General features: G+C 40.8%; 1 protein-coding gene across 11 annotated transcripts in view; it reads right to left on the minus strand.

Annotated features, from left to right (window-relative positions):
- The window catches only part of Elf2 (E74 like ETS transcription factor 2), a 90,726-nt gene that overhangs the window by 3,311 nt on the left and 69,702 nt on the right, over positions 1 to 17,713 (minus strand). For 5 of the 11 annotated variants that reach the window (XM_006232325.5, XM_063282068.1, NM_001033909.1 and 2 more), the window contains 4 exons: positions 10,812 to 10,925; positions 8,811 to 8,984; positions 2,246 to 2,332; positions 924 to 1,116 (listed from right to left, as the gene is read on the minus strand). In XM_006232325.5, coding sequence (XP_006232387.1) covers positions 924 to 1,116; positions 2,246 to 2,332; positions 8,811 to 8,984; positions 10,812 to 10,925 — 568 coding nt within the window. Of the gene's footprint in view, positions 1 to 923; positions 1,117 to 2,245; positions 2,333 to 8,810; positions 8,985 to 9,750; positions 9,987 to 10,811; positions 10,926 to 17,713 lie in introns of all 11 variants that reach the window. The other 6 variants (XM_063282069.1, XM_063282070.1, XM_006232329.4 and 3 more) reach the window with 3 other exon arrangements.

The raw sequence follows: 17,713 nt of genomic DNA on the forward strand, positions 1-17,713 counted from the left end.
TATAAAAACAATCTGATTTTATATGGAGTAATCACCAATCTGTGGAATGTGTGAATACTATCACATAATAGTAGCTCATGCCTGAAACACCAGCACTGGGAAGCTGGAAGAATCCTCGCAAGGTCAAAGCCAGCTTGTCTACATACGCCCCAGGCCTGTCTCAAGTAAATACTATACGTGTACATTGGGGATTTAATCATTTCTCACACCAACCAATGTCAACAATTTTATTTCATTTTCAAGATAAAGTCATTTACATCATTTGCGGGGACTAAAAGTAAATCAACTCTAGAAAATATATTTCATTTAGGGTTCTTAGAGGATCTCATCATAGCCCAGGCTGGCTTCAAACTTACTATGTAAAAGATGATGTTGAACTCCCCCTCCAATCTTTAATTTTCAACCAGTATAACTGATTGCAAGGCACGTGCACCACACCCAGTTTGGATTTAACTTTTTAAAAGACCTACACGCTAACAATTTCTACTCTGAAACACTACTAAATGCAGAAACACTTTCTATAAATAAGGATTTTCTAAAGTTGAAATTATAGGCATATAAACCAAACTTTTCTTTCCCAATCTATTTACAAATCTAAAATATTCTTCTAGATTATCTTCAAAGTTTTAAGCTACATCAAGGGATTTGTTTAAGCTCTTCTTTAAACCACTTTAATACCTAACAATCTAAAGAGTCAGGTAAGTTCTTTTTTTTTTTTAAAGATTTATTATAAATATGATAAAATATAAAGATTTATATTTCAACACACCAGAAGAAGGCATCAGATCTCATTACAGATGGTCGTGAGCCACCATGTGGATGCTGGGATTTGAAATCAGGACCTCTGGAAGAGCAGTCAGTGCTCTTAACCGCTGAGCCGTCTCTCCAGCTCTACTGAAGAACTAGCCCATGTTCATTCTCACCTCAGAGCTCGCCCCATAGTTTCATAGTTCATGTCTGGTTTGTTCTTATGCTTTCCCCAGAGCTTCGAGACAGCCTTTGAGTCCACCAGCTTGAATATGCCCTTTTCTCTCTGAGTCCATTTAATATACCTGGGACAAGTATTTTTATCTTGAAGCAGATCTAAAAGAAACTCCCACAGATAGGTTGTGTTTCCTTCAAAAACAAAGCAAAAACAATGTCAGGCAATAATTCAAAATTGATTAACATGATTAATGCAAATAAAATATCGGTATTTACAACTATATATTTGCTACTTCTTTTTGAGACAGGGTCTGATGCAGCCTTTCCAGATCTGAAACTTGCTATGTAGATCAGGCTGACCTCACATTCAAGAGTATCTACCCGCCTGACTCCTGAGAGTGGAATAAGGTGTGTGCCATGCTCAGCTCTTAAGCTGTATGTCTTTCCGTAAGGCCCTCTATTGCCACATGCCCTGTATCCAGCGCTTCAGGTTCAGGAGTAGCAGTGGCACAATGCTCTACTCACGGCTGGATACTGTGTATCCTGGGTGTCTACTTGACAGGCATTCCTATGGCTTCCTTACATCCTTTGGCCTCTCAGTCTGCACTGAAGGACAAAACCTAACACGGTAAAAATGTAAAATGATCAAGGGCAGAAAAGGAAACCAGTTCCATTCCAAATTCATAAGAAAAGAACAATGAAATTGGAGTTTGTTCTTTTCTCCTTTTGGATATAACTAATACCAAATCTCCCTGTGGACTTAGACTTGTATAATAAAATTATTAAAAACAGGACAAACTTAATCATATCAATAAAAAAAATATGATTATCAGTCTGAAATCATTTACCTATTAACTAGTGACAATTTATTTACAGGATCATCAGACACATATGCCTAATGTTACTGGAAATCATCAGACCCAACAAATTAGAAAGCAGAGGGGCTGGAAAGAGGCTGAGTGGTTTAAAAAACACTGACTGCTTTTTGCAGAGAACCTGGGTTTAATTCTCAGCACTCACAACTGCTTCTAACTCCAGTGCCAGACCTTTAAAACAAACAAACAAACAAACAAACAAACAAACAAACACACGCACACCAAACACAATGGCTGTCCCAACTCTCTCAGGCACAGTTATTTTGATAAAAGCTCCCCATAATGCTGGTCCACCCCTAATTAAGAAATACTAAGAGACTGTACTTTTTTTATATGTACCTCTACTAGAAATAATACTACAAAAAGCCACCCCCCACCACCACCCCCAAAAAAGAGAGAGAAAAGGAAAGGGTATCTTATTTCCAAAATGACCACCCACAAATTACCTTTTCCTTCTCTGGCTTTCTTCTTGACTCCTAACTCAGGAGACCCATTGGAAACTGGTGACTGCTGGGTCTTTGGTTTACGGCCAACTGAAAACATAAGATAAAGAAATCATAAACTGAAAACAGAAATAAGCAGACTCTGCAGAAAGACATTCCTCAGTAAACTAGATACTAATGTGCGAAGGAAGTGTGGTGGTGCAATCCTATGAAAGGCTAGGAAGGAAGACTGAACTCAGCATGGTCCACACAGGGAGTTTAAAGGGCGGCCTACTACTCACGCATTGTGGCTGGAGCTGGAGCTCAGTGTAGAGTGCCTGCCTGCTGGCATGCAGGAAGCACATTCCCTCACCCAACAAGACTCAGAGCATATGAAAGTTGGTTGCAAAAGGAGCATTAATCACTTCTGTAATTTTAAATAACACTGTTGGTAGAAATTTGACTGTACAAAGTCAGGAACTTCTATAACTTTCATTGTATGGTCAGGAACAACATCGATCCTCTACATTTTAGACTGATGTTCTGGAGCTCACTATGTAAACCAGGCTGGCCTTGCGCTCAGAGATCTCCCTGCCTCTGCCTCCCAAGAGTTGGGAATAAAGATGTGAGTCACCATCTACTGCTGTGAGCACTTCAGACATGCATAGACAATGTATTTCTCCTCCTCCTCCTCCAAGTTAGCAACAATCTCACCTAGGTGATGCAGAGGATCTGATCATCTGAAGCCTCTCTGAGCTCAAATGAACACAAATATTAAAAACTCGCTTACATTGAGAGCCAGAGTTCACCAGAACTTTAAGCAAGTGTTGAAATTTCCTTGTCAACTCGCAGATACACTGTAAAGTTGTAAAAAATAAAATAAAACACACTCTCCAAGTGATTATGTCTAATAGATGCCTTGGTCATTGTCATTTGTCCTTATTTCTCTCATGAAACAGACAGATTAGCAAGGGCCAGTGTGAAATGAGTTACACTGCTCCTCAGTACAAGCAAGGTTTGGGCGCTGGCAAGACGGCTCAGCTGTATGCAAGTTCTATACACTGAGTCCAATCCCCAGAATTCACATAGAAGTGGAAGGGGAACCACTCCAGTTTCCCTCTGCCCTCCATAAGCACACAGCACACACACATCACACACAATAAAAAATAACTTAAAAAAAAAGGGGGAATCCTATGCTTCAAACATACAGTCACAAGCCACACAGGTAATGGCATTCTGACTCTCTCCCCAACAGCAATAACCCCAGAACGGTATGAATGCGTGGTGTTTTACTAGTATATATTAACTGCACCAGGTAATGGATGGGTTTATTATCACATTCTCAGACATAGTAAACTTCAGCCACAGTCACTGCTCCACACGACTCTTTCTGGCCTCTTCAAAAGCCAGGTCCCTCTTCCTTTCCCCAAATTGTCCCCCTTCTACTTCCATGGTCCAGCCTGACCTAAAAATTATCTTCCTGCTGCAGCCACCTGAGTATTGATATTACAACCATATGTCACCTTACCCTATCTATAACATTGTTTTCTTCAATCCTGGTTTCCTAGGAGAAAACATGCTGTTTATTTCTCTAAGTCTAGTTTACTGTGCTTGGCTCCACCCATTCTCCTGCAAACATGATTCCCTTTTTCGTGGCTAAACATTTGGGTGTGTGTGTATACACATCTCACATACATATATATGTATACACACACACACAAACACAGATCACATTTTATTTTTCCATTCATCTATTGATAGACACCTAGAATGATTCCATGACTGAACAAACACTGGGTAGTGTGTCTGCTGTATGTTAACTTAAAGATTCCTTCATGCATATGACAGGTATAGCTATATCATATCATTAGTTCTATTTTTAGCTTGTTGAAAATCCTGTCATTAAGCAAACATGATAAAAAAACTGCCTGGTATCGGTACAGAAGCAGGAAGGTAAATTAACAGAATAGAACTGAAGACCCAGAAATGAACCCACACACCTATGGTCACTTGATCTTTGCAACGGAGCTAAAACCATCCAGTGGAAAAAAGACAGGGCTTTCAAAAACTGGTGTTGGTTCAACTGGAAGTCAGGATGTAGAAGATGTAGAAGAGTGCAATCGATCCATTCTTATCTCCTTATACAAAGCTTAAGTCCATGTGAATCAAGAACCTCCACATAAGACCAGATCCACTCAATCTAATAGAAGAGAACATGGGGCAGAGCCTCGAACACATAGGCACATAAGAGGAAAATTTCCTGAACAAAACACTAACAGCTTGTGCTCTTGATCTAAGATCAAGAATCGACAAATGGGACCTCATGAAACTGCAAAGGACACTGTCATTAGGACAAAATGGCAACCAACAGATTAGGAAAATATCTTTACCAATCCTACATCCGATAGAGGGCTAATACCCAATATATACAAAGAACTCAATAAGTTAGACTCCAGAGAACCAAATAACCCTATTAAAAAAATGGGGTTCAGAGCTAAACAAAGAATTTTCAACTAAGAAATGTCTGACAAGCACCTAAAGAAATGTTCAACATCTTCAGTCATAAGGGAAATGCAAATCAAAACAACCCTGAGATTCCACCTCACACCAGTCAGAATGGCTAAGATTAAAAACTCAGGTGACAGCAGATGCTGGCAGGATGTGGAGAAAGAGAAACACTCTTCCATTGCTGGTGGGATTGCAGACTGGTACAACCACTCTGGAAATGAGTCTGGAAGTTCCTCAGAAAATTGGACATAGTACTACCGGAGAACCCAGCTATACCACTCCTGGGCACATACTCAAGATGCTCCAACATATAGCAAGGATACATGCTTCACTATGTTCATAGCAGCCTTATTTTATAATAGCCAGAAGCTGGAAAGAACCCAGATGCCCTTCAACAGGGGAACGGATACAGAAAATGTGGTGCATCTACACAATGGAATATTACTCAGCTATCAAAAGAATGACTTCACGAAATTCATAGGCAAATGGAATGAACTAGAAAATATCATCCTGAAAGAGGTAACCCAGTTACAGAAAAACAGACATGGTATGCACTCACTGAGTTGACATTAGGCAAGAAGCTCAGAATACCCATAATACAGCTTACAAACCACATGAATCTCAAGAAGAAGACCAGGGTTGGGGATTTAGCTCAGTGGTAGAGCGCTTGCCTAGCAAGCTCAAAGCCCTGAGTTCGGTCCTCAGCTCCGGAAAAAAAAAAAAAAGAAAAGAAAAGAAAAAGAAAAGAAAGGAGGAGGAGGAGGAGGAGGAGGAAGAGGAAGAAGAGAAGGAAGAGGAAGAGGAGGAGGAGGAAGAGGAGGAAGAGGAAGAGGAGGAGGAGGAAGAGGAGGAAGAAGAGGAGGAGGAGGAAGAAGAGGAAGAAGAGGAGGAAGAGGAGGAGGAGGAAGAGGAGGAGGAGGAGGAGGAGGAGGAGGAGGAGGAGGAGGAAAAAGACCAAAGTGTGGATGCTTCAGTCCTTCCTAGAAGGGAGTACAAAATACTCACAGGAATTACAGGGTGGGAGGGACTTGGGAGGAAAAGAGGAGGGGGGAGGGGAAAAGGGGGAATGATCAGGTATGGGAGGAGACGGGAATGATATTCAGAGGGTCAGGAAATTGAACAGAAGTGTGTAGCAATGCAGAATGGGAAACTGTGGGTAGCCACCAGTGAGTCCCAGCTGCCAAGAAAGCAAGAAGCTCCCGGGACCCCAACCAGGATGAGATTAGCTGAAATGCCCAACAAAGGGGAGGGAGAACCTGTAGAGACCACATCCAGTGGACAGACACAGCCCCTGGTTGAGGGATGGGGCCACTGACTCATCTCCAAATCTTTAACCCAGAATTGCTCCTGTATAAAGGAAATACAGGGAGACAAAGTGTGGAGCAGAGACTGAAGGAAAGGTCATCCAGAGACTGTCTCACCTGGGGATCCAGTCCATACACATACAGCCACTAACCCAGACAATATTTCTGATGCCAAGAAGTGCATGCTGATAGGAGCCTGATATAGCTGTCTCCTGAGAGGCTGTGCCAGAGCCTGACAAATACAGAGGCGGACACTCGCAGCCAACCACTGGACTGAGCTGAGCACTGGGTCCCCAATGGAATTGCTAGGGAAAGGACTAAAGGAGCTGAAGAGGTTTGCAACCCATAGGAAGAACAACAATACCAACTAACCAGACCTCCCAGAGCACCAAGGGACTAAACCACCAACCAAAGAGTACACATGGAGGGACCCATGGCTCCTGATGTGAGGCCCTTGGTCCAGTGAAGGTCCGATGCCCCAGTGTAGGGGAATGCCACGGTGGGGAGGTAGGAGTGGATGGGTGGGTGAGGGAGCACTTTCATAGAAGCAAGGGGAGGGGGATGGAATAGGAGGTTTGTGTAGGGGAAACCAGGAAAGGGGATAACATTTGAAATGTAAATAAAAATCAAGTAAAAAATAATAAAAAAAAAAAACCCTGTAATTTATATTCTACCAACAGTATAGGAGTGTGTTACTCCTGCCCTAAATGAGCCATTCTCTGCAGTACTTGCCACCCTGTTCTCAGTTTGTTCAGTTAGTGGGTTTCCTGTTTTATTACATTGTCTGTGCACCCCAACACTGTTGTACAGACATGTGGACACAGAACAATCGGTAGGAATCGGTCTTTTCCCCTTAGCGTGTAGACCCATGTATGGAACTCAGCTTGTGAGCTTCTTGTTTTTGACATATCTTTCAACAATCCTGTCTTGGCCTCCTTTGTGCTAGGATCCCAGGCCTGAGCACCATCCCACTCTGTTTTCTTGATGGTAGCCACTGAGTACAGTAAAGGAGATAGCAAATGTGTCTTCAGCTACATTTCCTGACGGCGGACCATGTTGAAATCACTCATGGCACGTTCATATTGGCCATTTGTACTCCTGAGCCGCGTCTGCTCAGTTCATTTGCCCAGCAGGGAGTGATTAGATTGTCTTTCTGTCGTTTCAGTGGGAAGTGAGTAGAGTGTGCTGTGTTTTAAGACATATTTAACCTCTGTGACCTCTGTATGAGCTGTGTAGTGGAAGGCACTGTTTCTTCACTCTAAATGCAGAGAGCAGAGAAAACGCACTGAGGTGAGCACTGTGGCCACACTCCCCCACCATGACAGGTCATCTCCCTCTGCAGCTGGGGGCCAAGCAAACCCTTCCTTCTACAAATTGCTCTGGTCATGGGGTTTTACCACAGCAATAAGAAAGTAACTAAGACAAGCCTTTAACTAGGGCTTCCCTTTCTTTCCAGGTTTACCCTTGATCTAACAAAAAGGACATGTGCACTGGGATGTGGAGAGGTGCTGGGCCTTTATGCTTTACTACGACAGATGAGGCTTAGTAAGTGAGAATTCTCTTTACCCACTGCTAAGTTTAGTTGGCAACCATAAATGTTTGTCTTTGTATAATGTGTGATGTGTGTAAGTATTTTGTCTCCATGTATGTCTCTGTACCACTTAGCAAGTCTGGTGCCCAGAAGAGGGCATCAGACCCCATGAAATTGGAGTTCAGGGCAGTAGTGCTTCAGATCCTGGAGCTGTATTTATAGACAGCTGTGAACAGTCATGTGGGTGCTGGGAATAGGATCTGGAAGACCGACCAGTGCTCTGAACTTCTGGGCCCTCTCTCCAGTCCCTACCCTTGCTCTTTTAAAGAAGAACATCAGAGCTTTAATCCTGGCACTTGGGAGGCAGAGGCAGTTAGATCTCTATGGGAAGTCGCAGGAGGAAAAGGGGAAGAGAGAAGAGAAGAAACCGGTGGTATGAGGAGGAGGTTGTAGCACAGGGAAGAGGAGGGGAAGGGAGGGGAGAGGCAGGGAGGGGAGGGGAGGGTCAGGGAGGGAGAAAGAGGAAATACAAAACAGAAAATATTTGGCTTAAGAAAAGGATTTACAGTCCTTGTGATACTCCAACTTTACCTTCCTCAGCAATCATTATCACCTATACTCCAAGGCAGGCCAAGCCCAGGAGTAGTGGGCCAATATAAAACGGACCCCGTAGTTTTTGTGACCTTATTACTTTGGTTTTGGGGTTTGTTATTGTTGTTCTGTGTTTTGTTTTTTGTCTTACTGGTTTTTTGTTTGTTTTGATTGTCAGGTTTTGGGAAAAGAATGAAGTTGGGTTGGAGTAGAGAGAGGCAAGGAGGATCTGGGAGAAGTTTTTTTAAAAACACTATCCACAAAAGGAAGAAAACATAAGACCAATATGTTACTTCGTGTGTGTGTGTGTGTGTGTGTGTGTGTGTGTGTGTGTGTGTGTGTGTGTGTGTTTCAATAGGCTATCACAGTGTCAAATGTCTGGGCGGAAGTAGGAGAATGGCAAGTTCAAGGACAGCCTGAGCTATATATAGATAATACCTTATTCCAAAAGAATTAAAAAAAAAAAAAAAAAGAAAACAAGCACCAGAGGCAGGCAGATCTCGGGAGTATAAAACCAGCCTAGTCTACAGGGCAAGTTCTAGGACAGCCAGGGCTATATAGAGAAATCCTGTCTCAGAAAAATCAAAATTCAAACCAACCAACTATCAAAAGCGTAAGATGGGAACGATTCATCACAATTGATAAGATACTCAACCTTTCTTCTTTTTCATTGGTTCGTGGCTGTCTGGTGAAGTAGGGATAGGCGAGGCATCCATTGGTTCAGACTCCTCTGTTGACACCTCCACTACAGTCTCCGTAATGACATCTGGCCTCATCGCAGCATGGATAAACTCTGGAGTTGATATACAAGGAGGGACAAACACTTCCACTATAAAAAAAAGTTGAAAAATTAAAATTTCCTACCCCTATTATAGTTTCCTATGTGGATTGGTCAATATTAGAAGAGGCTAAGTTTACAAAAGAATTATTCAAAGCAAAAGATAAGAACTTGTGCCTGAAGAAATCAAGTTACTAAATATCCAAAGCTATTTATCATACACAAGTAAATGTGAACACTCATCTTGACAGTCAACCTCTTTTTCATACTTTTAGGTACTTAAAAACAATGATGCTATGTGTGTGAACATTCTGGCTGGCATGTACTTGGGTGCCTAGTGCCTGTGGAGGCCAGAAGAGGGCATCGGATCCTCTAGAACTGGAGTCGCCATGTGGGTGCGGGAAACCAAACCTAGTCCTCTGCAAGCACACGCAGTGCCTCACCCTGAACCACTCCAACGGCCTTTAAGCTTTAACATAAGCAACATTTCACATATTTTCAGAGAGAGTGTGAAAAGAATAGTAATCACTTTTGTAGCATGTATCTGCCATTATTCATTAACTGAGGAATACAAGGACATGAGTCAATATTTAAAAATTTATAAAAATGTTCAATACAAAGTATACAATTATATTTCATTATAAAATATATAAAAAAGGAATAACTTAATTTCAGGCCATTAAATATAATTTTGAGTCACTAAATTTTATTTTAAGTCAGTAAAACAGTACATACAGATTTCCATCTGGTATTCTACTACATACAATAATGTTGCTTCAATTTCTATCACATAGCATGAATAATAAGGATACCACACCTTGAAGAATGCATTGGATTCCTAATCCAATTAAAAAGATGTCTGCAGGGCTGGAAGACAGCTAGCTCAGTGTTCAAGAGCACTGGCTGCCCTTCCAGGACTGGACTACAATTCCCAACATCCACATAGCAGCTCCCAACCATCTGTAACTCCAGTCCCAGAGGGTCCGATCCTTTTCTGGCACCCATGGATATCAGGCATGCACACGGCGCACAGACATGTAGGCAGGCAAAGACCTATGCACATAAAATAACCTTTTAAAGATGGCTACTCTTAGCAACTTATTCTAAATTCCTGCACACTGAATTAAAATGAAGACAAAAGTCAAATTAGTACACCACCGATATTAAAATTAGCCCCCCCCAATTAAATTATAAAGTCAATCTTTATCTCACAGGCTGGAAGGAATATAAAATAAATTAGTAAACTCCTTTTCCTCTCTACCATGGCCAGTTCCATGCGGTAACTGCCTGCTGATCAGGGTGAAGGACTGAAAGAGTTACAGGAAGCAAATGGCCCAACTTGTCCTACTCTAAAAGACTACAACCACCTAAGTTTTACCCAGAATCAAGAAGATAAACATGGAACATAAGCAAACACAGTATTTAAGGTTTTAGAACCTTTCCTATCAGCTACTGATCTCAGGTGTGTATTTAAGAACTCTAGCAATGGGGTTGGGGATTTAGCTCAGTGGTAGAGCGCTTGCCTAGAGAGCGCAAGGCCCTGGGTTCGGTCCCCAGCTCCGAAAAAAAAGAAGGAAAAAAAAAAAAAAAAAAAAGAAACTCTAGCAATAATTCCTTCACATTAACAGCTTCGTTCTATCTTCATTTTCTTTCTTTCTTCCTTTTTTTGTTTGTTTGTTTTTGTTTTTGAGACAGCTTTTATCTATATAGCCCTGGCTGTCCTGGAACTCTCACTCCTGTAGACCAGGCTGGCCTCACACTCAGAGCTCTGACTGCCTCTGTCTCTGCAGGCTGGGATTTAAAGGTGTGCACTACTACTGCCCAGTTAAGGTCTTCATTCTAATAGAAAACAATGTGACCCAACAACAGCTCACATACCGGGACTTCTTGAATCCCTCAAGCAGGTAGGAGACTCCATATGAAGCAGGGCTTCAGCAGCTTCAATGGTCTTATCCGTACAGTGTGCATTACTGCTGTGAACTGATGCTTCCACTGTGAAAAAAGCAAAGTTCTTAATTAAAAATGAAAACATTAGCAATTAAAAATATATTACTGATGTCCATGAGAACAATTCTACATAAGCCACTGAGTATGAATAAGCCACATGCTTTTCATCCCAGGACGTGCAAGGTTAAGGCAGGGATTGGAAATTGAAGCTGTTCTGGGGTATGCAGGCAGACCCCATCTATCTCAAATCCAAAACCCCAACAATGCTGACATGAAGTTAGTAAGAAGTTCCCACATCTTTATAAAAAGGAAAACAAAAAAAGAACCTTGAAATATGAAACCAGCAACCATTTTAGATCAAAATTAAAAACCAGAGGGACTTTTCCACAGGGGCTGACAGAGAGAGGTTGGGTGAAGAACAACCCTATAGGATAATTTTGTAATCTGATGTGTCGTCACTAAACTGGGAGTACGATAATAGCCAACAGAAATCAGGAAGAAACACTTTTTTCCAAGCCAGCCTAAGGAATAACAACTTCAGTTTTGATATAGTCTCCTGTGAGTGGACAACCTTCAGACAAGGATCAGTTTTAATGCGACAACACTTCAGAGCTGTCCTTAGAGTAGGCTTACTCTTTTGTGAGACTCACTTCACTAAGTTTCACTTAAGAGAAGTACGCATGTGGGCAGTGGGTCCACCAAAAGAGATGGGTGGCTTGTGTTCTTTTATGCTTTCCCATCAAGTGACTCGTGAATCAGCCAAGTACACAGCAGAGGTTTGTACTTTCAGGTCTAGCAGCTTGGGTCTTAGTCTCTGCCACAAAAGCAACCCACTTACTCTTTTATGCCTTGGTTTCCACTTAGAGAGGTGGACATTTCCAAAACAGCCATGAAAACCATACAGTTCAAGACATGAAATGGGAATTCATGTGCTGAGTGCTTGCTCCCGTAACAGTGTAAGCCCCTTTAGATTAAGGAGCTATCTTAACCCAACTTCAGATTCACAGCTGGTTTTGTTTAGTGTTGGGATGCTGCGGCTCAAACCCGACCCTTCCCATTACTGAGCAAGGGTTCCACCTCTGAGCTGTGTATCTAGCCCTATATTTTCCGGCAAATATGTATTTCTTTTATGTATCAAACTAAGGACAACCCCATGACCTTAATAGGAGAATTATGAAGTCATCTTAGTCGTACATTAATTTTACACTCTGACTTAATTATACTGACGAATTCATATGGTTAGAGGTTCTGAAACATAAACACTAGATTGTGATGACTGATTTTTCTCACAATGTTACCCTTAAGGAGCTTGTTGTGGATGTTCATAAAACTTCCATGAAACCATGACAAATCCACAAGGACAGTCATGAATCTTCGGGCCTATCTCGGGAAATGTTAAATTGTAAAAAGAAAACTATCACAGCCTCCAAATTCACCGAATGCTGAAACCTCCTCCAAATTCACCAAATGCTAAAACCTCGGCCTTAAAAGCAAAGTCATTTCGGGAGCATTTGTTTTGGAGCTTCAGGCCTGCCCTAGCACCTGTTACACACCGTCCACACTCCCAAGCAAGGTACTGCGGCTCTCCAGTTGCTCTTTCCATTTATGGAAATCTGCTCAAAGCTCACTGGATCCGGAGAGGCAGCCAAACCTCTAAGTAAATCTATCTTTAGGTGACCCTGCTTACTCTTATCTGCAGCTTCAGTGAGGCAAAGGATCCACTCAACCCTGCTAGTTCAACTTTAAAAAACTTAGTTTTAAATATAAAAGACACCACCATTCTTGAGACAGTTTTTTTAATAGGGGCCCCCTGTAAGACTCACATACACTAACAACCCTCAGAAAACAAATTCTCGGGTTTTAAACATTATCTTGGGAGCCATTCTCTTTAAGGAAGGATTGGTGTTGTAATTTAGCTGTTGTCTTAGGTGCTATTAATAAACTATATTGGGTAAGCTAATTCCTTGTGTAATATTCTGAAGATATTACTCTAAAAACTACTGTACTACATTTAGATTCAAGTATTTAAAAGTCATAAGGGCAATAAAACTACAGATTTTAAAATATAAATTATAAATAACAAAAATACTTGCCTAACAGTTACACAGTGTGTGCCATAAATTCTTAAGCAGCTTGAGATGTACTGTTAAGTTTGTTAGTAAAACGAGTCTACATTCTGTTCTGATCTGCTTCTGTTTCTTAAGGCAGAATCTCATGTAGCCAGGACAGCCTGGAACTCTAGACACAGCGGAGATCTTGAACTACCAATCCTCCTGCCTCTGCTCCCTAAGCCCAGGATTACAAGGGTCTATCTACTACCACAACCAATTCCAATTAATTTTTTAAAGTGTATTTTCTGGCTTTTGCTTCTGATCTCAAGCTTAGCATCCCAAATTTAACAAATAATAACCCCAAAATATTTTACTATTACTTTAAATACCCACAATCTATAAGTTGCCAACTAGTATTTATCATGTGCCCAGTGCTATGCCGCCAATCCGAGCTCCAAGTCTGAATAGCTCTGGCCTCCAGCTCTGAAATCTAACAGCTTGTTAAAGAGCACTGATTTCTATTTTGGGAGCTACCATGTTCATCTACAGCTCAAAGCTAAACATAAATAAAAATCTAGAAGCCAAGTGCCGGATAAATTAAAATATAACAAGAGTTTTCAAGAATATGTCACCCATTTTATAGAAGTGAGGAGTCTGTCTTTATACTTTGTTGACCTTAAGTCAACAGGTAATTTTCTAAAACAACCTTTGGTAACAGAAACCTAATACCTCTCCATTTCTGTAATTTTAAAAACTTCAATGCTGTTTTGTTCAGCTCAATAATTCAAAAGGAAATTTAAAAGTGCACATTTGTAAAGATATAAAAAAAATACCAATTTAATAGTATACTGTGACCTAAGTATGTAAAGTAAAAGCAGCATCTACAAATAAACTCCTTCCTACTGCTCTCTAAACGACGTATGAAATTCATGGTAAGAAATGAGTTAAAAATAGGAAGCGACTAATAGGCAATTGAACAGGTCTCATTTTCTAGCACTTGAACTCACTGGCTCAGTCTCCTTGAAAATGATTTCAATCCTGACCACAACACCACCAATAAGTGTGGCCTGTGCTGCCATTCACTGTGGTTAACTATGCCCACTCCAGGTCCCGCTCCATTCAGCTGGTATTTGTATGTGCACTGCTGCAGACTCACTCACAGCTGTTACAAAATACCAAACTTGGTAATTAAGTCTGACAAGAGGCATACCTCCCAGTTTTGCGAAGAGAACACTGGCAATGGATCTACTTCTTAACAGTGTTCTCAAGTCAGAAATAAACTTTACTAGCAGTGGAGTTGGAGAGCAATGGAAAAATGGGAAATACTTTAGTAGGTGTCGGTGGTTTCTCCTAAACACAGCACCGTAAACTAGTATTTCCTGGGTCACACTCAAGCTCTGCATGGACTGACCACATCCTCTAATGCCTCCAGAGTGACAGAGGACCCACACCATTGCAGTAGAGAAGGAAGGCTGGGATCTTTCACCTTCACAACTGTCTTCCTTGACCATCAACCAATATAGCTTTATAAAATGTAAGAAGACAAAATAACTTTCTAATCCAAAGTTAGCCAATTAAATATAATTTTAAATTCTCTTAGCCACATTTAAAAGGTACAAAGGGGGTATTAATGGCTTTAAGAGGGGAAGAGGTCTATCAACCTGAAATTAATACCTTTTGTTTAATCTAATATATCCAAAATATTGCCATGGCAGTGTGTAATCCATATAAAAACTTTCAAAACTGAATTTCCCAATCAAATCTCAAATATTCAATACCCACAGGTGGGTAGCAATTATACCAAACGACAGCCTTAACCAACTGTTAAACTAAACTTTTGTCAGAAGACACTTCTGCATTCAAATTATTGACAATTTCAAAAAGACTTAGAATATATGCTATCTATAGATAGTTATTATATTGGAAAACTAAAACTTAGCCAGATACAGTTACTTTACGCCTGAAACCCCAACATTCAGAAGTTTTAGGTTAGACAGCCTGGGCTAGCACGAGACCTTGCCCCAATAAACACAAACTTTTTTTTTAACTTCAAAAATATGTATTCATTTACAGTAATACATGTTACTTAAATATGCATGAAAGAAATAAATAGAAAAACCCAGTGGCTTTACAAGTGTGTGTATGTTATGCATGAATGCATGTATTGGAAGTAGGGGTTCAAAGGGATTGAACCTAGGGCCTTGTATGAGCTAGGCAAGCTAGGAATACACTACCACTACGCTAGGTCCTCTGCCCTTTGTTATCCTTATTTTTTAATTTCAGATGGGGTATCATTAAGCTCGCCCAGGTTGGCTTTGAATTCACTCCATAGCCTATAAGGAGCCATGAATTTGTAATAAGCCTGCCTCAGTCTCCAGAGTTGCTGGGGTTACAAACCTGTGCCATTGAATATAGCATGGTTTACATATCCTGGGTCTCTTCTTAAAGGCAAATAATCTAATGTCATGAAAAGGTTTGACATTTAGATTCCCCTGAAAGCCCTTGGAGTCTCTAGACCAGTGTGCTGCCTGCCTGCCTGCCTTTGCTCTCATTATTTGTTCCTAAAGAAAACTGCTTTATGTTGAATCACTGATTGACTTTATGCTCTGACATTACTTTGTAACTTGCTAATATATAAATCTGAGTACTCATAATTGCAATGAATTCAACTGTTAATTTCGTCAACACATTTTCACAATGAATTTTTTCCTATACTGGAGATCATATACAGAGCCTTACTGCTAAGCCATTAAGCCATACAATCCACCACCAAATAACCAGATATGTTTCTTCGTGTGTGTGTGTGTGTGTGTGTGTGTGTGTGTGTGTGTGTGTGTCTTTGTGTGTGTACACAACTCTATTCAATCAGCTCTCTCCATCCACCTTCATCTGGCTCTGAGAGGTCTGACTTACATTTCCAGGCTCACCTGGCCAGTGTGCCTTTACCACAGAGTCAATCAGTTCGTCAATAACATGCCTAAGTCTCTGGACGGAAAAAATTCACCATCTATACACACACACACACACACACACACACACACACACACACACACTCTGTCTCTCTGTCTCTCTCTCTGTCTCTCTCTGTCTCTCTCTCTGTCTCTCTCTCTCTCTCTCTCTCTGTGATGGGATTTCTCTTGTGTAGCTTTGACTGTCCTGGAACAACTCACTCTGTAAATCTGGCTGGCTTCAAATTCGCAGATATCTGCCTGCCTGTACCGACAGAGTTCTAGGGTTAAAGGCACACAGCACCGCTGCCACTGCTGCCGCCACCACCCAGCCATACTTTTCCATGTACTTCTACCTTTTGATTGTTTTCAAGAGCAACACTATCACACCCATGTCTGAAATTCTGAACTGCTGTGAAGTATTTGTACGCAGATATCCTAAGTACTGTGGATACAGATACATACCAAGTATACAAATTGTTTTGTCAATCACACAACTTGTGCTGTTCTGGGAAGGTGCCTTAGTTGGTAAAAGTGCTTGCCTTGCAAGCAGGAAGATCTCAATTTGATACCTAGCAACCAAATAAAGAGCTGGTACATGCATTCACACATACAGAGACTATCCTGTATTTCCAGAGAAAAATTTCCTCTTCTCAGAAGGAGGAAAAAAAACAAAACAAAACAAAACAAAACAATGTCAGCACTCAGAAGCCAGAGACAAGTGGATCTCTGTGAGTTTGAGGCCTGATCTACAAAGCGAGTTGCAGGACAGCCAGGACTATATAGTGAGATCCATCTTAAGAAAAAAGAAAAGGAGGGAGAGAGGGAAAGGGATAGGTAGAAAAGAAAAGGAGTAGTCAAGGATGGTACACTTTGGGAGAAGCAAGCAAATGTTTTAAACGGAAAATCTTCCCTCAAATCCACACAGTGTATACATAATATGTTCACATAAATTATTAGGAAAATAACAATGTCAGACATTTATTCACACACACACACACACACACACACACACACACACACACACACACACACACGAACTAAGCCTCAACTATTAAACATCAAATACTTTTAAGTGTTCAAGGTTGTGTAAAAACAATTAAGCTCTAAGACATACTCATCCAGTACACTTTCTAACATTTCTTTTAAAAGCAAGTCTTAAATCTTTACCTTTGCATTAAATGTGTTAAACCACTTGTAATTTGAGAGCTGTAAATGTCCTTAGAGATTACCTAGTCATATGCTAAAGAGGTTAAGTGGTAAGGGTTAACTAGGACAAAGTTTTATCCATTGCTAACTAGAAAACTCCAGTCCTTGATTTCATGGTTCCTTCAGCAAGCTTGTGAGTACGGAGTCTGGCGAGTCTGCCTGCCTCTGCCTCCTCAGTGCTGCAATTAAGCTTGGCATCACCGCGAACCATCCAAATACAACTTTAGCAAGTATATTAAGTCTTGACTACAAAAATTTTGAGTTGTAAGATGATACTGATTTGTTATAAAGAAGTTATTTCATTCTTCAGTCAAACTCCTAACAGCATAAATATTAATAACTAAAGGACTACATATATATGATACGATATGAAGAGAAGATAAAAGCAATATGTCCTGTAGTGAGAGAGCAGAGGTACTACTCAATGATCTACAGTTGCTTAGAAACAAGTGACACCAACATCACTCAATTCAAAGCCTATTTATTCTCTCAGTTGTTCCCGTGTCACTCGTTCTATACAATCACCAGGTAATCACTACAGTCATGACAGTTACTTTTTCACCTGCACATTATACAGAGTCCTCATCTCAAGAAGAGGAGGAGATCGTTCCATCCACTTTCCAAT

This window comes from Rattus norvegicus, chromosome 2 (assembly GCF_036323735.1).
Source record: "Rattus norvegicus strain BN/NHsdMcwi chromosome 2, GRCr8, whole genome shotgun sequence".
Taxonomy (NCBI): domain Eukaryota; kingdom Metazoa; phylum Chordata; class Mammalia; order Rodentia; family Muridae; genus Rattus; species Rattus norvegicus.